A 21,151-nucleotide genomic window follows, 5' to 3' on the forward strand; every position below is an offset into this window, starting at 1 on the left:
TGTTGCCATAACACAATGCTGTCTGTGAATCAAATCATCACACTATTATGCCTTTCATGTAAAAATGCTCAGAGACATATCACAAACCGGTCTACAACGTTCACCCTGTCTCTGCAGAACCCTTCATAGGGCTATGTTCATTCTACATCTAGTGTCACCTACACAAATCACTTTCCCATTGATCATGCCAATAAGAGATTATATTAGTACTTAATACAAATGTAAATTAATTCCGGGATTAAAGCAAGAAAAATTTGTGAGCCAGAAAAGTTGTCCAGGAGAAAATGTGTACAATGTATTGAATTAAATATTGTATTAATTTAAAACTACTCCTGTAGTTTAATGTTCCCTGGCACCATGCCTGATTTCAGTATAGTACACATAGTATAGTAGTTATAAAAAGGCAATTGCAAGGATGATGTGAAGTTTGTGAACCTACGCTTTGGTATTTAGGACATAGGCCTTTAGGGCAGATCTAGATCAGGGGTACTCAAATCTGCAGTGCTGCTGGTTTTCAGTCCTCCCCTCGAATCAGGACTGTGTTAAACCAGGTACGGAGGAGAGTTGGCTCTCAATCGGTGGCATTATTCGATCAAATAACTCTCAATTAGAAAAGAAAACTGCTGGCCTCAAGGGGCAGATTTCAGTACACCTGCTCTAGAGCCTCACCCTCCCGCTGTGAGGTCGTAACGCCACGCAGGGACAACCCAGAGGGAGCCCGCCACATTGGGAGGGTTTTTGGGCGACCTGCAGTCTGCCGGGCCTCGCCTCTCTCCGAGCTGCAGTTAAGACCCGCGCCGGACGAGCGGGGCCAGCTCCACGTAATGAATTATTAAAGCGTGGCCTCTCGCCGTCCGGCGAATCACAGCTCGGTAACGTCCTCGGCCCGTGTGCTCAGGACGCCGCCAAACGAAGACACCCGATCTCCGAGCTCTCGCAGGTAGCTTGTTTTTCATCTATAAATAATGCCCCGAACCGCCCTATGAAATGCAGCCCGCGCGATTGCTATCGGCGAGAAGGTGAGCGCGGCGCTAGGCTAATCCGCCGGCTCCCGGCGTTGGGTGCTCGCGCTCGGTTACCGTCCAGGAGGAGGCGTGGGTCCTGGCCAACTTGCGAAGTGCGCATAGTTTGTGTTCCAAGGTCAACGTTTGCATCATCGTGAAAAGACGGACCGCAGTCTGGCGTACCCACAGCATGGTCCAAATCTCTTGCTGGACCGTTAGTTCCACTGGCTGACCGAGCCATCTGGAGCATTGTGTGTTGACGTACACATTTTAACAGTCTTTTCTCCTCATCAGAAGGTGAAGACTCCCATCTAGGAAAGACTGGAACAGTGGTACACTGCCTGTGCACAAAGATTCATATGGACGTTATCACACTTCTACGGTGTGGAATGCATTAATCCCGGACTCCTGTTTCTGATCCTCGTGTGGTTTGGCGTGGAACTCGCCGCCCTTTCTGTTACATCTGAATACCGCTGCCGCCCTCCCCCCAGAGGAAAAGGCCCGAGATTTCAGAGGAGTTCTCCGTGTGATCTTCAGGGTGTTAAAAAGCCCTCCTCACACCACTGAGGACTGCGCCGGGGGCTAAACCCACAGGCCTCTGCTCCTACACAACTTCTATTCTCATACAGAAAGAGGAGATTTAATTTAAATACTAATATAAAAGGATGGAGGCAGCTGGTGGGGGCATAAACCTCAGGCTTCACCGCAATGCGATTTTGATTCCAGAGGCAACGGTTCGATATTTGGCTGGGTCACAAATTTCGCTATGATACGATCAAAAACGATCCAACATCGCAAGAAACAATCAATATATATGATCCGGCGAACACAATTCTGTTACAACGTACACATAGAACCGAAATGAGGTTGAGGGTGCAAAAAACGTATTGACGTCTCGCTTAACAGAAGGAAGAAGAACATCAGCTCGAGTGATAATGAAGCTAATTCAGAAACGTAAACAACGACGTTGGCGGTATTGCCAAAGAACAAACCGTGGCAAAATGACAAATATTACGAGCATCCTGCTATGATACGTTATGATAAGGATCGATTTTAGCACGTTGTATGGGACTTCTCCAGACCGTTGCCCTTTGAGCAGATACATGGCTGCGGATCGATGCGTCATTACGCCCCCAGCAGCCGGTGCGGGAAATGGAGTGATGCCTCTCCTGGCCTTATGCCTCCGTATCACAAGGCTCTTATCTGCCCCTGTGCCCCGGGAGCCACCCCACTCCATCCCCCGTGAAGGCCCATAAAGGAGCTCCATTTCTCTGCCCGTCTCTGCCCCGGGAGCGTCTATCCAGTCGCCGCCCCAACATCATCCCAAGATCTTTTTCGCATTAAGGATCCTATTAGAAGGAAAACACTAGAAGGTAATTGAATTTCCTTTCGGTTATCTCCATCTCTGTCAGCCTCCCCCGCCGTAATAACTTACTCTCGGGAGTGCGGATAACTCAATTCCGGCCCGGCCGCGGCATATGTTATGAATCTCCAAAGCAAAAGTTGTCTAAATCACTGCTCTCCTCTATCAAGGCTCCTTGTGGGTACGATCTGTGACAGGGAGCGGGCATAAATTCATTTTTATCTGTTTAATAATTCACTTCCCGGCGTCGCCGCGGTTGCCGTCGCTTATCGCTGCGTTTTTCTGCGGGGAAGTGCTACAATCCCGCGGCGTCCATTACAGACATTTCACACACTGTACCTGAGAGGGCTGAAACGCAACTTATGAAATATCACTCCACACATTCTCTTTTCCAGGGGTCCTGAGTAGACAATACAGACGGTGTCAAGGGCTTCAGCAAATACGAGTTACAGTGTTAAATTACTATCCCCTACATTCCGGTCAAAAACCCCTGAATAATTCCAGTAAAATGCAAACATTTGGAGAAATATTTTTTGTTATAAGATCCTACAAATTTATTTAGAACAAAACCAACTATTCAAAGAGAAAGCGATAGTCAGAAGCGTGCCACCTGCTTCACTTGAAGCACCTGACCAGGCCTTCCAGAAACAACTAAATCCACAGCAAGACTAAAGCTTGAGTGGTTCTGTGCTCAATTTTCACTGTTTATTTAACACTTATTCAGTGCGAGTAGAACTCATGAAGACACTCGTGTGAGGAGAGATCTGACCAAGATACTCAAATGTATATAATACTAGCAGCACGTGTGAAACACAGACAACCTCTATGCTTGCATCAATGGATAAATAGTGGATACATTTAAAATATGAAAAAAGGAATCATACATTATCAGGTTCATGTTTTTGTATAATTCTACTGCTTCATTATAATATTTGAACATGGAAGGAATGTATGATTAGAATTTTTTGGCAATTTTTTGGTATGATTAGACGTGCAAGATTCATTAATTTGTTTGGCGTACCCACCTGAGCACATTTCCCGAGACCGCTGGATAAAAACCGACCGCCCCCCACCTCTCCTCCGAATCCAATGTGCACAGTAATAAAAAAACCCAAGACAGCAAAACAATTTCACCCGTGGGCCACCGTTTCACTCGACCGCTACTTTTTTTTTTATTTCTCATTGTGGCGGCTTAAAATGAAAGCGGTGGCTGAAGAAGAGGAGGAGGAGGAGGATGGGCCTGGAGGAAAATCAATACTGCAATATCAGCGCGTACTTATCGGGGGCCGAATCCCTCAGAGGTCACCGCGCAGCCCGATTTAAGTGAGAAATTCAATTGTGAAACAGTCGCTGCGTGTTGGGCTTCTGATTAAACCCAGAGGGCCGCCAGTTCAAAGGAGGAAGGAGAGAACCTTCACACGAAAACCCCAGCGCAGCGGAGAGAGAGAGAAGAGAGCTGAGACACGGGTACGTCTGAAACACCTTCCTGTCTGAGGGAGAGCGCCACTAAGGTCCGGGCGTAACCGGACAACGCGGTGGCCAACAATTGAGGCCTGTGTGAAGAGGTTACATTTCACGCCAGCACAGCTCTTTGAATTGTCTGCGGCAGGGGCAGGAGGTGCAGGACCTGCAGAACAATGACGACTTCTCTCCAGAGAATTTTAGGTTCATTTACAATGTGCAAGGGAGAGACAATCTCAGAACATTCAGTCTGTGCTGAGAATGTGTGGTGCGTTTTAATACAGCCCATGGTCATAGATATGAAATATTTGAACAGTAGCTAGCTGAAGATGACAGGTCTTGCATCTCTGTGGGGACCTTGGCTGAGCCATTTTAGCAAGAGTGTGTTATATCCCCAGCATGCAGACACGGTGCATGCAGAGGTGTTGTACGGAGACATAACAAGTATAAATAGTCGTGTAAGAATATATTTGTGGTACTGATAAAGCGGATGACAATAAAACTGGGAACCCATTGTTTCCGATCGATGAGTTCCCATGTGAAAATGCCACGGCATGTAATCTCTCCGCAGTCATTGTGTTCAGCGTCCCTCTGCAAGAGAGCAAATCTCACACCACTGAGACTGCTCTGGGTTACACAGGCACACAATGCAACGCAATGTCAGCACAAAAACTCACCCATCTTTTCCCCTTTACTTCATCAGTGAAGCATTGCTACAATCTCGCTCAAACTGCATTTGTTTGCATTTCTTTTCAATTTAACCTCGATAGCTGCAGAATTTACACTCGGAAGCCCCAGCGGACTGGATAAACGGCGTCCTTTTTCACACGCGTGTAATCACAAAGCGCTGGCTGGCAAAATGGCCTTCATTTTCCCGTGACAAGGTGGGTGCGAGTGAATAAAAGTGTACACGTCGTTTAGAGGTCTTGAATATGAGCGGACATACAGACCGCTGTCTTCAGAACTACGGTCGGAAGATTTCGAATTTTACAAAGCCAGATTAGGGGTAATGAACCCGACTTCAGATATCAGGGAGTTACTCACTCGCAAATTCATTACAAACTATGGTGCATTTCTTCTATCAATAACTCGGACCGGACATTACATTGTCCAGCCGTGACCACAAGCCTGAGGTGTCCTGGGTGACACAGGCACGCAATGTCAGCACAAAAAAACTGTTACACCCATCCTTTTCCTTTTACTTCATCAGTGAAGCACTGCTACAATCTCCCTCAAACTGCATTTGTTTGCATTTCTTCTGAATTTAAAACGCAATAGCTGCAGAAAACCACAAACCTACATTTACACGTCATTTGTAAATCTGGTCAAAAACCAGACGTTTGGCAACCCTATTCCAAACTCCTGTGCTGTGTAAACACTGTGGAGCAGAAAACCCAACCTTTTCCAGCCTGTTTCCCTACCGTAGCATTTCTGCAAACTTTCCAAACTACTTAGCCTAGCATAGCGAGTTCCCCTTTATAAATACATTATATCAATAGAGGACAGGTTTACACAAACCCTACTGCAATTCATAGGGCACAAATACGCCGAGATAGACAATATCAGGGAGATAATAATAGGTGGTGTTAGAACCGGCTGCTCATTACTCGTGTGTGGAAGCAGGGCCTGGTGATTTGTGTGTTTACGTCCTAAACAGCTAGGATAAGCAGTATCAGGCCTGCCCGTGGAGTTACATCCACACCTCTCTGATACCACAAAGGCCAATTATTCCGTATTCCCCTGCCGGAACATTCCCCCGAGTGCTCGTGGGGAGCCCCCCTCCCCTCCCGCGGTTCTCCGCGGCTCGTCCTGGGAACATTAAAAAAAGGCAGCGGGGAACACAAATGAGCGCGTGTGGGGAGGCGGCTGGCGAACATGACCGGGGGCGGGGGCGGGGGCGGGGGGGGATCATTTGTGCTCGCGCTCAGTGGGGCGTGAGTGTCGGGGGCTGCCAGGCCTGTCAGCGGTTCCAGACGACGGCGACACCCCCCCCCCCCCCGCCGCGGCTGCTGTGTCACGCACCGCCGATCTGCATGCGGCTGCTGTGTGGGCCTGGCCCCTAATGATCATTGGGCAATGGAGTGAGTGTTTCATCTGTCACCCTGCGCCCTGGGGAGAACAGAGGGAGGGGGCATCTCTCACACATACACACACACACACACACGTGTACACACTAATACTACCACCACACACACACACACACACACACACACACACACACACACACACACACACACACACACACACACACACACACACACACACACACACACACACCCACACATGCACACACTAATACTATCACTACACACACACACATACCCACACATGCACATACATACACACACACACACATGCACACACTAATACTATCACTACACACACACACACATACCCACACATGCACATACATACATACACATACACACACACACACACACATGCACACACTAATACTATCACTACACACACACACATACCCACACATGCACGTACATACATACACACACACATGCACACACTAATACTATCACTACACACGCGCACACACATGCGCACACACTAATACTATCATTACACGCACACACACATACCCACACATGCACATACACACACACACACACTAATACTATCACTACACACACACACACACATACCCACACTGGCACAGGCACACACACACACACACACACACACACACACACTAATACTATCACTACACGCACTCACACATACCCATACATGCACATACACACTGATACTCCCACAACACACACACACATTCTAATACTACACATACACATATACACACACACATTTACACACACTAATACTCTTACGACACACACATATGCATACCCACACATATACCCGCACACTTTGATACACTCACACGCATACAGACACACACACACGCACATACAGAGACATGCTCACACACACAAACGCACACTTTATTGCCCCCACACACACACACCCACAGCTGTGATATCCCAAACACGTAGACAGGAAGAACCTACCACACCAGCCTTAGACAGTCCACAAGAGCAACCCTACAGCAGCTCAACCCGACAGTCACTTACCAACAGTCCAACAGGCACCTACTTATCACGGCTTACAGCAGAACTCGTGTCAGCAAGACTCTCCTCACGAGCAGCAGACCAATAGATAAGATGGAGGGCCAAAGTTTTACTGAGTGCGCTTAATATACTCCAACTGAATAACTTTTCCCTAGTTAGCAATTTTGGCGTTTTGTATTCATTTTTTATCATCATTCCTTTTTTGCTTTGGGAGGCAGTTTACTTATATAACGCATTCACGCAGCTGCCCAGCCACTGAAGAAACTCAAGTTAAGGTCAGGGATAAAAACAGCACTGTGCCACCCGGGAGTCCAACCAGCAGGTTTCTTCTTAAGAGCCCGGTTCCCCAAAGAAGAAAACACACTTACTGCCCCAACAGTACTTTTTACAATACTGCACCCTGCAACACACCCATCAGAGAAACCTTGACCTCAAGAAGTCAAGGAGTTTTACAGCTCGTGAGTGGAACTGCGCGCGTTTTAAACGCGGGTTCCCTCTGGGACCGCGACTGCAGACTGAAACCCTCCCCATAAAGTCTGCCGTTTTAGTGCCGGCCAGTTACCGAAGAGCAGGTCGGGGGCAGCCATTTTGTTTTCACAGTTTAACCCACAGGGACCGGCGTGAACTGAAAAGAGGTTAGCAGGCGTGTGCTAGCGTCTCGACGCTCACAGCCCAAAACTGCTTACACGGCACGTCGCACAGCATATACGGAAACTGCTGGAAAACTGGTCTTATGGGTGTGACATAACTTGACAGACTGTATTTTCATATCAAAAGCTGGGAATTCAATAACAAATAATAGCAGGGCATTAAATAAAAATATAAAGCACTTAAACAAAAAATATAAACTCTGCTCTAAATCAAAAGTGACTCCCACACCATGACGACAGTATGAGTCTACCTCAGGTTCAGCAGGGAGAGGCTTCTGTTGATGTAGTGCTGTTTAATGGGCTTCAGTGGAGTAAGCAGTAAAACACACAGTGTCCTAGAGTGCTGCACACAGGACCTAACTGGGGAGGGTGGACTGGAGCCAGAAAATAACAGAGGTGGACTCATGGGAGTAAATCAGTGCTGAAACACTGAGGTCCACACGCCTCTAACTGCAAAAAACAAGACCAGGAAGAGATCAATGAGGTTGAGCCAAACTCACATATTTATGTGGCCAGCACACCTATTTACTCCAGGGTCAAATACGAAATTGTTTCGGATTCAAATACTTTTCTACGCTTTACTGAGCTTGTCTGGTGTGGTGGAGCCTATGAAATACTCTCAAAAAGTGCAAACCCACTTTGTAGTCCTCTTATAGTTGGTTCAATTGCACCAGGCAAGATCAATCAAGCACGGGAAAGTTGAATCCAAAACAGTCATGTATTTGACCAGGTTACCCAGGTAAAGCAACGCGCCCAAGCATCACTTAATCTAGATACTCACTTAACTGGATTTGAACCGACAACCATCTGTTTGGGACTGCACTGGGAGAACCCCTAAGGCAGACGGTTGTAGCAGAAGGTTGTAGCTACGTCAGAAGAAGGGGGCGGTGAGCCTCACCTCAAACTCGGCGTGTTTGTGGATGTCCTCCGCCCGCTGTCTGCTGAGGATGAACTCAGCCTCATTCGCCACCCGCACCAAGTGATCTTTCATGGTGTGACTCAGCAGTCTGTCAGAGAGAGAGAAACACACACACACACAAACACACAAACACACAAACACACACTAGTGTCAGCCTTCACAGAGTCCCCAACACATGCTGAGGCTTCACAAAAACAGGCAGATACAGGCATCAAAAACAGAACCCGATTTAGGGACATTGCCAGAATCATCTCCTCGTTTGGTAACATGAATTGAGTTATTAATGATGACACAGGCAGAGGCAGGCCGAGAGGTTGGGGCGGAGCCTGCATCTGAGTGTTACCTGTCCTAATAAAACACTCCTCAGGAGGTGCCCTCTCTGCCTCGGGTCAGGACCGTGTAAAGTGGAACGATAACAGACCGGGCCCTTCCCCTGTAACGCGACCCCTGGAGTTTCGCCAGCTGTATCCCCCCCCTTCTCCCCCGGCTCCAGTAACGTCATCAATAACTGCGCCCCAGCTGCCGGTCGTTACCGCTACGGACACCCGCTAACGCTCCCAGAACAGAGGCCCCCGACGTCCTGTTACACCGCTTTTAAAGCACGTTTACCTGCTGTGTGTGTGTGTGTGTGTCTGTGTGTGTCTGTGTGTGTGTCTGTGTGTGTGTATGTGTCTGTGTGTGTGTGTGTGTGTGTGTGTGTGTCTGTGTGTGTGTGTGTGTGTGTGTGTGCGTGTGTCTCTGTGTGTGAGTACTGCAACTCCACTGAACCAGGTACCACTGGGACTCTTCTGAAAACATTTAGGCAACAGATAGAGTCTTGTGGCACAACCTTTTATAATGCTTATAAATATAGTAACAGTCTTGTAAAGACACTGTAGTTGTGTGCACTTTGGGCATCATGACAACGTTTTCACTAGGTTTCACCCTCAATAACCATTTGTGCCAGATAATGAGTCCCAGTCAATATATAGAAGCCTAATAATAATAATACTAATAATAATATGAAGGCGAAGAGAAACGGTCCCTGGTGAGTGTACTGTGGGGGGTAACGCTGTGTGGAGGGGGTGGGTGTGGGGTTGGAGTGGGGCGGGAGAGTCGCTCTCACGCCCGTGAGGCGTCAGGGATCACAGCCCCTGTCACCTGGCGCGTCCGTCTGCCCCCCGCCCCACCCCCCTGGGGAGAGAGCAGGTATTGACGGAGACTTGAACTCCCCGCCCCTCTCTCCTCGCCGTATTGATTTTCCTCGGGAAGCCTGCCCCCACCCTCACCCCCACCCCCTGAGGTGCAGTGTGGGATGGGGAGAGGTGAGCGTAATGGAGAGGTGGCCGACGCAACGGTAAGTACCTCCCCTCGTTGACCAGCTCGATGAAGGCCAGGCCTGCGTTCTTCTGGATGGAGTTCTGCCATTCCTGTAAGCACACACAGCACGCGATAATGTTATACAGAGAATATAACATCCCCCTACACACCCGCACATTACACCAAGAATATACCAACCCCCCCCCACACACACGCTAATGTTATACAGAGAATATACCACCCCCTACACACACACACACACACACACATACGTAAACACACAATGAAGATGTGACCATTACACCAGCAGCGGCAGAAAGATTAGGGACAGGTCACTCAGACAGGACCAGGGAGACAGGTTCATCAATGTTACATACAAACCATGAACCGTCTCTTCAGGGCGGTAACCCCAACTCAGAAAGGACTGCATGGATGGGACAGGTCAGAGTTCAATAAAAATAGGTGGAAAAAATAAACCAAAATAAACAAGGTTTAAAGTTTTGTTAACATCCGAAGTGGCAGGAAAGGGTTTTGTGCATATTTAAACATGTTTAAACTCATGTTTAAAATACGGCGTTTGAGCTGACAGGAAGCTGGTGTTTGTGGGCAGAGTACACCTCTGGTAAACACAGGGTGTGAGAGGGGAGAAGGAACTCTTCACACTAGAGAGTCACTCTCTCCTCCCTCACTCTCCGTCACTCTCCCTCTCCTCTCCTCTTCTCTCTCTCACAAATAGACCCCCACATTGGCTCTGTTTACCCCTCCAGGGCAGAGAGGGCCCCGGCCCGTGCTGGAGGCCTGCGTGTGGAGAGAGGTGCTTGGGGGGCTGCAGAAACCTGAGCCCAGGGCTGAGGGACGTTAACCATGAGGCCCTGCTGCCAGGCCTGGGGACCGAGCGTGGTAATTACCCTCACCCTCACACTGCTGCAGCACAGCACAGCCATTTTATATGACGTTTCACAGAGGCAGTGATGAGCTACCGACAAAAGAAAACAGTAACTTCCCAAGCGCATTCTTCACCCTGTTTTTAGATCTCGGATGGCTTTCGCTGACCTTACGTTCGAAGATATTTGAAGCGATTTCAGAGTTTTAGATAAATTCACACATTTGCTGTTCGCTTCCGTGACAACACGTTAGGTGCAAGTCTGAGTAGGGGCTGTCTTAATAGTCTTTTCTCATCTTGAACATTCTGACAAAATCAAGATGACTAAAAAGTGTCAGACTCTAATGTAGGGCAGTCGTTAGTAACAACATCAGCTGTACCATTCCATCCTGTCCGTGCAGATGCCAATGACCTCTGACCTTTGACCTGCACTCCCCAAAGAGGTCAGAGGCATTTCACTTCCTGCTTCCTGACCCAACCGGCTACCTAAAAAACCTTTTCGCTTTGTATCAGTTGATGGAAAACAGTAACACAGGTGGAGGCAAACAATGGTGGCAACCTTCTGTCAGTCAAACCCAGCAGCATGGATGATGCATTGTGGGATACCGGTGGAAGTGATGTTAACATGACAAGTCAGCAGAGGTTTGTGGGGCTTATGCTCAGCCCTCAAACTCCTACACCACTACTGTTCACAGAAACACCTCCGATCACAGACATATACAAAATAAGGAACTTGTCTGCACTAGACCCAAACTGATCAAATAGTTTTCTTTTAAACTGAAATGTATGTACATGTGTAGAGTGTACCTTTGGACACTGGCCCTGTGGCCCAAGAGAAGCCAGGCTCAGCTCCAGTCCCAGCTAACGGGACGCCCCATGGCAGGGGGACTACGAACAGGAGGGCAGAGCACATTCACACCCCTCCCTCCAGGGCAAAAGCCCACTCTTCCTGTGCACTTATTAACCCCAGAGAGACCTTATTATTTTCACACTGCCTGTCACCAAAGCAAGGTTTCAAACATCCTTCTTGATTTTTTCACTTCACCGAAGAAAAACTATGTCTATCAACAGGACTATAGGAAGTTACCATCAGGCACTTTATTACCATTGTTTTTCCTGTAGTTGTTTTACTAAAGGCAGACATTAAAGCTACACGGCAGATACATGAGTGGTGCGGCTTTAATGAAGAAAGGTAGCCTAACATACTTATAAAATGAGCAATTCAATTTTACTGGATAAAGCAATAGATTTATTAAACTGGCTGTTTCACTGAAGAATGCAACCAATTTATACTATATATATATATATTTTTTTTATACAATAGTTTTCAAAATTCTAAACATGCAAAATATCTATCTCGGCACAGGAAGAGTGTAGTTTCGATGCGAGTAAACTTCCGTAAGCTGCTTATTTCTTCTCTGGGTCCGAGCTCAAGCCAGGCAGCACGGCAGCGAATGCCACTCTCAATCAGGGGCGGGCGAGCTGGACTTTGTTTAGTCTCGAGTTGATGAGGGTTGCACGCCCGTCACAGTATGCACCCCCGAACGGAGAGCTCCGTCCCTTTCATCATTACTGCTGATCCCCCATGTTTAAACCAACATCGACCGGACCGGAACGCCAAAGAGAACCCCATACACGTACAATAATAAACACTCGTTTCATTTGAACGGGTACGGATACTGCGGACGTATCCGATTCACCGGCTGGAGAGCAGGCTGGAAGCTCTTATCAACTGCGTGCATCTTTGGCGATTTTACGTTTATGAAGGTCGCCCTTATCGGAAATAAAACCGAACGCGGAAAAGGTCGGTTTCTTATCGCTCCCGTCGTATCGCAACGACATCTGACAACGGCAAACAGATTTTAATTGCCGATGTGAGAGCCGTAACACTCGACTGCCCACTCGTTCAACCTCAGATATTATCTGGCTTAACGGAAACAGGCTTTTGAATGAAACGCGCTGGCGTATTTAAAACGGTAATTGCAGAACGCACAGCGAGGACTTACAAAGGAACAAACATTCTTTCAACAGCCTTAACGGAATAAGCCGTGGTGAATCTGTGCATAATTTGATCAGAACAGCAGCCGAAAGCAAAAGACAGATGTGCACAGTGTGGTCATCACTGTACTCCCCTGACGCAAACACAACTGTAACGCTTTCTGCTTCCAAAATCTCCAAATCTACGAGCGCCTTCAGCTTCTTCACATTGAAACAATAACAATTTTGGAGAGTTTCTTTTAACATGGAACGGTTAGGAATAAATCAGTATATGTGACGTTATACTGCTTCTGTGAAGTCTTTCTATTTTCCATTTATGGTGGAATCCAACTGAAGGCATCCAATGTATTGTAATATTTCCATCCGCAGGACAGCACATTAATGTCCAAGCTCTAAAATATGAAATACGACACAGTGATTTTTATAACACACGGCGACAGCCACTGTCTATAAAAATGATAAAATTGAATTCCGAGCCTTGTTTGTTTGAGGAAAGAGAGACCTTTTTCATTCACTTTGGCAGCTGGACGTGTGGATTTCAAAGACTGCTGCTGCTGTTTATAAATAACGCCAAATTTTAACCGTTTTCTGCGTCGTCTCTGCTGTCCAGACGTACTGCAAACTGTTCTGTGTCAAAAAAGCAAACTTTACTTAAGGTCCCTCCCTGCTAGGCCCCACTTCCTGTGCGGAAGAGTTGGGCTCTGTCCACAGGGGGCTGGCAGAATGAAGTGCCCGCTGATATTTAGTTGTTTTTGGTTTGCCACACTGGAGAATATTGTTCAAAGGGGTTGTTGTGAGAGCAGCGTGGTGTTATCCTGTCGGCGAGACGGAGGAGAGGCGGGGAGGCTGCTCACGGGGGATGTTTCTAGAAGGGTTGGGCTGGGGGGCACACTCAGAACGCACTGATGTTGAACCGCGCATATGTGTGTTTTTGCAAACGACGGGGTGTCATTCTGGCTGTGTAGAACATGAAACTCCATGCCCCCCCTCCCACTTCACTGCATTCCTCAGTCCCCCCCCCATTCTCGAGAGGTTCAGCTCTTAGCCAAAATGCCTCCTGCCTCCTCAGACGCTTTCATAGCGCTGCACCGCTGGGCTTCGCCGTTCAGACACGAGTTCTCCGAAACGGAGACGTCAGGCCGTGGCGTGAGCAGGAACATTCCTCTCTTCTGTTTGTTAGGGGCATACCGACAGTGATACTCTGAAGAACGATACGATACGATGCAATGCGATTTCTCATAATTTATGCCGATGTGATATGATTAATAATGATTAATGAAGATACAATGCGCCTAGCTGCGATGTGAATGTGACCACAAGATTTGATGGATTCCCCAACCTCACCCGACCGACTGACCGACCGACCGACCGACACTCAAGGGATCACTGAAATAACAAACAGTATAGGTTTCAAAGTTAACTAGCGTGTTTCTTAACTTCAGAGCCATAATCCACCAAAATAAAGGTTCACCATGTAAATGAACGATTTGTTACAACACAAGTCTAATCGAATCATACATGTCACATCGATGCGGTTGCATCGTGACGTTTGCATCAGATCACAGACCGCGTGCAACATCGATGCTCCAGTACACCCCTACCGCGGTAACGAGACTCCAGGGTACAGCCCCTTGTGTTTTGGGCTGGAGGCGCTACACACATGGTCACTGTGACCACGTGCCCCCCGCCTGGGGGCAGTTCAGCTCTGCAGCCCCACGACGCTCCATCTCCAGCCCCGGGGGTCAAAGGGCACACGATGCCAGCAGCGTGGGAAGTCAATGGCCCTCTCCAGTTCCCCACTTTCGCTCGAAACGCCCATCTGTTAAAACCGAGACGCACTCACTCCGCTAAACTGAGAAACCTTTCAGCCGTCTCTGGGAAATGGAAAGGGTAGGCTAATGTCTGCATGGTGGACCTGTGCACAACCTGATAGAATATTAATAAACTACAAAAACAAACATATTACACACAGTATGTGACCCGTTTTTTCTTTGGGATCTCATAAATCAATCACACAGAGAATGATACTTTTACATCCTGAAATTGCAGTCTTTGTACATAGATCTGGATAATTAAAGACAGTTGCTTCTTTTTGGTTTCATATGCGGCATTGAAAGTCCCTTGAATTCACAGCAGTAGATTGTTCAGAAAATAAAAAGGTATGGAGTTTACGCTCACAGCTCACGTGTTCAGAGGCCTCTGCAATTACACAGAGCAGCTTCACCGATACCTTTTAACTACGTTATAAGTCGACTTCGAAAATAAACCACGGAAGCCCTTCTGCTCGATAATTAGAGACCTGTTCTTTCCACAGCCGCCAAGCCTGTATCTGCTCTTTTTGCAGCTTTTCGTCTCGTTCACCCCTTCCCTGGTCCTTCACATCAGATTAAGAAGGCTGGCTGGTTCAGTTACTGGCAGTATACCTGTGCAAGTCTGGCGGTCACCGCACTGAAGTGAAGTTCCCGCTCAGATTCTGTACGAGACCGTTTCTCACAGAGAAGGAAAATAATAAACGGCCTGACAGGGGGCCCAGACAATTGGCTATGATATACAGGACAGAAATGCAGCTACTCTGAGATTTATGTGACAGGACTTTCAGATTGTAGACACTATAGTATCCCGCCGAATGATTTCTCGTCCGTAAACTCTGCTGCTGAGTGGCCGTTCTCATTACTTATTTATTCTGTGTTTTGGGCCGAAAGCCTTCCTTTTCTCAGCGGTGATGTGCTTCAGAACGCGCGGCTGTAAATGTACCTTTAAATCAGAAATGGAGGTCAGGTTGTTGAAAGAAAGTGTCAGTTTGAATTAAGAGGAGCGGCCCCCAAAATTGGCTTGCGTGAAGTGGCTCTGATGATTTTTGAAAATGATACAGTATCAGTCTCCAGCGTACTTTGACGGCTCCATCATTTGCAAGTGCTTGGGTGAAATGGGCTGAAATAATGCTTCAATTCCCAGTTCTCTGAAAAATAGTTCAACAGACGTTTGACGTTTATAGCTAAATTAACATTCCCTGCCTTTAAATAATTTGTCTCTTTGACTCAAACCAAACTAGAAGTTGAAATGGGTAAAAGTCTCACGTATCTGAAGTGATAAAGTCTGCAACTTTACTGAGGATAGGGGATTGGCCACTGACTGCCTGTAAAAGACAGTCAGTGGCCAACAATTTGAATTGAATGTCTCATTTTGCTTGTAAAAGACAGTCAGTGGCTGCCTGTCTGTTGCAGGCAAAATGAGACTGTCCATTGTCTTTTACAGGTGAAATGAGACATTGGCCACTGAATGCTACAGGCAAAATGAGAGATCAGCCATTGACTGGCTTGTACAAGAGAAATGGGAAATTGGCCACTGACTGTCTGTAACAGGTGAAATGAGAGGTAGGCCACTGACTGGCTTTTACAAGAGAGATGGGAGATTGGCCACTGGCTGTCTGTACAGGCAAAATGAGATGTAGGCCACTGACTGTTGGGAATTGAGCGCTCCTGATCCCAGGTAACCAGGCTATCAGTCTGTCAATACGGTTTCAGTAAATGCCTTATGCTGTTGAAGGCTGTAGCAATCACAAGCCAACAGCAAGACAGGCGAAAGCAGGCCCCAGACTGGACGGGGCCCAAGCCTCTGCTGGGCGCACACAGACACACTCCTGACGGGCAACGTGGAAAAACTGATTGACCCTAACAGCACGTCGACGGTCCGTGGGCCAAACCGAGAGGAAGTGGAGAAAGAGCCTGGAGAGAGAGTAGAATGGCCAAGATCTAGCCTCCCGCAGTCACCCTATATTTCATATCAACCCAACAGAGGCTCACTGCGAGAGACTCTAACATAACTGAGCAGTAAACTACACTGAGAGGGAGTGGGAAATGTGCTGTATTCTGGCCTGTGTTTGACTTTATTATATTTATAAAGCTGGCTATTTTACTGAAGAATCGCAATACTTTTATAAAGCTGGCTATTTTAGTGAAGAATCGCAATACATTAATAAAGCTGGCTATTTTACTGAAGAAATGCAATGCATTTCTAAAGCTGGCTATTTTACTGAAGAAAAGCAATACATTTATAAAGCAGGCTATTTTACTGAAGAAACGCAATGCATTTATAAAGCTGGCTATTTTACTGAAGACAAATAGCCCTAATATATTCAGAAAGCAAGTGATTTTACGCAAGAAAAGTAAAGCTGGCTATTTCACTGAATAGAAAGACAATTTATACATTTATAAAGCTGGCTATTTTACTGAATAAATTCAGGTTAAGAGACGTGCTCGAGGGTAACACAACAGCACTTTTGAGTTACAAGCCCAGTTCCCTAACCAAGATGCAACACTGCTGCCCCGGCAGATGTGTATGCAAAGCAAAATAAGAAGTGGAGCTACAGCCAGGCAAACAAAGCAATCCATCCTGGACTACAACCCCCATCAAACTTATTCCAATCACTTCGCACTCTACAGGAAGTCAACTCTCTGCGGTGTAATTCCAATGATAAAACGAGATTCCAGGGGGATAACGGACACAGACCGGACTATTCTCCCACTGCTGCTCGCCGGTGGGAAAAGGGATTAAGGATAAACTTCCTTGTATATCATTTGGCCACAGTTTATTCGGAGGGCCTGTTTACACTGTTAATGAACACGTCTGCTATGTTATTCTTCACTAATCAAATATTTGTCATTTTTACACTGCACTTTTCAATATGTTTTAAACAAGTGGTAAACGCACAATTAATCATTTGCTAAAACCAATTACAAAACAGAGCCGTTTTATTTATAAATCATATGTCTTAATGAGGTTTGTTGTACTGCTTCAATACTGATTTTAACAGATTAATGTTGTATTAAAAATAACTAAAAAAAAAAAAAAATAGTATTAAAAGCATGGGTTAGACAGACTTAAAAATAATATTATGTTTTAATTTCAAAACAGGATCTACTGGTCATTTCATGCCTTCATACTAGCTACATGTTCATAAATTTGTTCACAATACATAATCCTGACAGATCCTGAAAAAAGCACACCATTCACCGGACAAAATAAGAATCACCATTATTTCATTATTCAAGCAAAACAATTTTGCTCACTTTGCTTCAAAATGGCAGTTGCTTTTAATTTCTCATTCTTCCCATTTTATTCTTAGGGTGAAGCCACACATCCCTAGACGATGACATCACATCCATCCATTGGTGATTCTTTGTGTCTGTAAGGCATTTGGGATAGCTGGCAACGCGAGGCAAGCCAGCAAAGCCAGCAGAAGAAAAGGCAACATTGCACAACAACAAGATTACCGTAAACGTTCCCACATTTCAAACTTAATATCCCCATTCCCCATAGTTCTGTCAAGAAGGACGCCTTAATTATGACGGAGTCTGCATTTCCAAAAACGATCAATATACATTTAACTGAGTCAAAAAAATGAAACACCCGGTAGCGACTGATTTTGGGAGGCGAGAGCGAAAGCAGGTGATCTTGTGGAAGGATGTGTGGCTCCACTCTCAGAGACTGCACCTGCTGCAGAGAGAGAGAGCAGAGCTCATGGGGAGATGTACAACAGCAGTCAGGAAGGCCCTCGGGGAATAGAGTATCTGCGGGAGTGACAACCCCAGTCACTGGACGAATCCATCAGCCATGCTAATTTCACATCTTTAATAGGCTTACCGTCGTCTCAGCCTGTTCCCTCAAAAGAGATTTATTTATTTTGCTCCTGAGACTGTGTACGAGACACGTAAGCATTACATACAAAAGGGCTTGCAGAAGTATGCTAATCAGCAGTCAAAACCACAATAGGAATGATCTTAGTCCTTCAAGGATCAAATATGATGATAAAGTTAAACAGCTTTCATCTTATATAAATCCTTAAAGAAAATCAAGTCAAACAGCTGCAAGGCGTTTTTATTGACTCCCTTTGGTTTGATGCAGTTTTGAGGTTTGCCAAAGTATTGCAGATATGAAAGAAAAAGAGAGAGCATACATAAGTGTGTCTTTCTAATGTAGCGCTCTTTTCTGCCTCTGCACTTTGACAGCTACAGTATGTCTCTATGAACTGCCATTCTCTCCATTTGAGTATTGCACAGGGAGGATTTTTATGTAGCCTTCAATCAACTGTCGATCGAGAGAACTCTGATACACGACTACCAACTTCAAAACAACCATTTTGTCGGACTGTTCGAGAATCGTAGACTAAACGGAACGTTTGTGACAATATTATAACAGCAAAAATCAGAAACAGTCCACCAGAATTTTAAAAAATCTTAACTGATGGCAGATCTTTGTGCTTGCCAGCAGTCAAACCACCGCTTGAAGTTCTAGTTTCTATTCTGATCCAAAAAGCTCTTGGGGTAATGCATGCATTCTTCATATTTGCTGCGATTAAAACCTCTTCAGTGACCCAAATCCCTTCTCCAACACCGGGAGACACTCCGTCTCCCCTCTGGAAATTAATTACAATTTTAGAGATACCGTGCTATCCTCCCTGTCTCTGCTGAGAACGAAATCAATCAAACCTGTCCCCATCTCCACCCGCATCTACAGTGTGTCTGTGATAATCTTCATCCTCAATCTCCTCCTCTTCTCTTGACCCGCCCTGCCAAGCTACTCCTGCATCATTTCTCTGAGATCTGTCCCATCCCTAACCGCATCTTCCTCTCCCATTCAGAAAGTGCTCCAGCAACACGCAGAACGCAATTCAAAATACTCACATTTTCCCAAGGGCTACATGTTCTCCTAAGTTGAGAAAAGTAATGCATCTAATGCAAACAAATACATCTGAATTAGTCGATGTTCTCCGAAATCATTTTCCCAGTTTCCACATCAGTTTTCAGGGGAAAATGCTTCTAAAATGGGAGCACTGTAGAGGCCTGTGATTATCAGAGCACAACGGTCTATGGCAAGAATCCTCAAATCTGGCCCACAAAGCCTTCTCTCAATTAACTAAACAATTAGTGCAACTGATTGGCCAGACTGTCTTCACACCTGACTCCCAGGTAAAGGGAGGGTGTAAACCCAGCAGTGATTTGAGGAACTTGGGTCTACCTAGAGCATATCCCTTGGTTAATCAGGCTTAACGACTCAAGAACTCTTCATTTACAAGGTCGCACTTCCCCACAATACAACATCTGCATTGGCCGTGAGAGAACTTACCACCAAATTTTAAGGTGTTGTTTTTTTTGGTTGTCTGTTTTTGTTTTCCCCCCCTTTCCACGGAAACTTCCGGCGTGTTCCGTGGGAGCTGGGGAGCAGGCCTGCGTGGCGATCGCCAGATTCCAGCTTTGATTAGATTAGCATTAAACAAGAGGCTGACAGATATGACAAATAGGTGCATTAGCCCGTGTCATTTATTCTGCCTTCTGGATGCTAAGGTTCACTTCCCCCCTGTGCCCCTGTCCTCCCAAATATATGCAGCGAGTGACACCGAAGCGGATGTGTGCAATCTCTCTATATTACCTTCGGAGAACAAACCCCGTGAATAAGGCCTGGTAAATGGGGAGGAAAAAAGCAAGAGAAAGCATATTTTCACACGAAATAATATAAATAAATAAAATTGATTAAATGCGCAGGCTAAAGAAAGAGAAGGGCGATAAATCAACCCTGTTAGAACAATCTTTTATTCATAATTTTTCGTCCTTATAGCGTCTTGATACGAACGCAAGCAGCTGTCCGGCTGAGAGGGTTATTATTTGACGCTATCATGAGACTCCGCTACGCGAGCGCCACCCTCTTCCCTCCCCTGTTACAGCGGCCATTAGGGCTCGTCTCCCGAAGCCACGGACCTTATTGTGCCCTATTGACGACGCGCATCATTGATTTTCACACACCTGCTATGATTCTTTCATTTGTATTCATGACCTGTCCGTCAACGTCACCTAAATAAATTTGGCAACATAGCCCACCCTGCTCCCCCCCAAAAACAGAAATCGATGCAAAGCAGCATTAATTTAGCGTTTCCCTTATTCGCTGGGCGGCCCGGTAAAACCCAGGTCAAAGGTTCTGGGACGGGTCAGGAACCCTTGACCCTTGCGCCAATATCGGCCTGGTTCAAGGGTGCTTCTGTTTGCGATTTTTCCCCCAAGCAAATAAGCAGAGCTAGCACAGCAGCATCGCGCCACTGTGGGAGTGCGTGGTCAGAATAAGCCAGGTGGTGGGCGCCCTGGCTTTGTCGCCCCCTACAGAGCAGGAGTGGAAGTTCGGGAGGACGTTGGGACTTGCCTGAGAGCACAGCAGCATGACCAGCTCCACCACAGAACTGCTGGACTTCATACACACCAGACCTGGAGGATAGGAGAGAGATGGAGTCAAATACACTGCGCTAGCGCTCACACTGCTAGCACATCTTAGCAGGATCAAACGCACCGTGCTAGCACTCACGCTCACACCGCTAGCACATCTCAGCTGGATCAACTGCACTGTGTTAGCACTCACACTGCTAGCACACCTCACCTGGATCAAACATACTGTGATAGCACTCACGCTCACACCGCTAGCACATCTCAGCTGGATCAATTGCACTGTG

General features: G+C 46.5%; 1 protein-coding gene across 3 annotated transcripts in view; it reads right to left on the bottom strand.

The window, feature by feature from the left end:
- LOC133134671 (lipopolysaccharide-responsive and beige-like anchor protein) overlaps positions 1 to 21,151 on the bottom strand; it is a 225,990-nt gene that overhangs the window by 119,972 nt on the left and 84,867 nt on the right. For all 3 annotated transcript variants that reach the window (XM_061250938.1, XM_061250940.1, XM_061250939.1), the window contains exons 33-35: positions 20,848 to 20,909; positions 9,822 to 9,886; positions 8,457 to 8,565 (exon numbers count right to left, since the gene is read on the bottom strand). In XM_061250938.1, coding sequence (XP_061106922.1) covers positions 8,457 to 8,565; positions 9,822 to 9,886; positions 20,848 to 20,909 — 236 coding nt within the window. The remainder of the gene's footprint in view (positions 1 to 8,456; positions 8,566 to 9,821; positions 9,887 to 20,847; positions 20,910 to 21,151) is intronic.

This window comes from Conger conger, chromosome 8 (assembly GCF_963514075.1).
Source record: "Conger conger chromosome 8, fConCon1.1, whole genome shotgun sequence".
Lineage (NCBI taxonomy): Eukaryota > Metazoa > Chordata > Actinopteri > Anguilliformes > Congridae > Conger > Conger conger.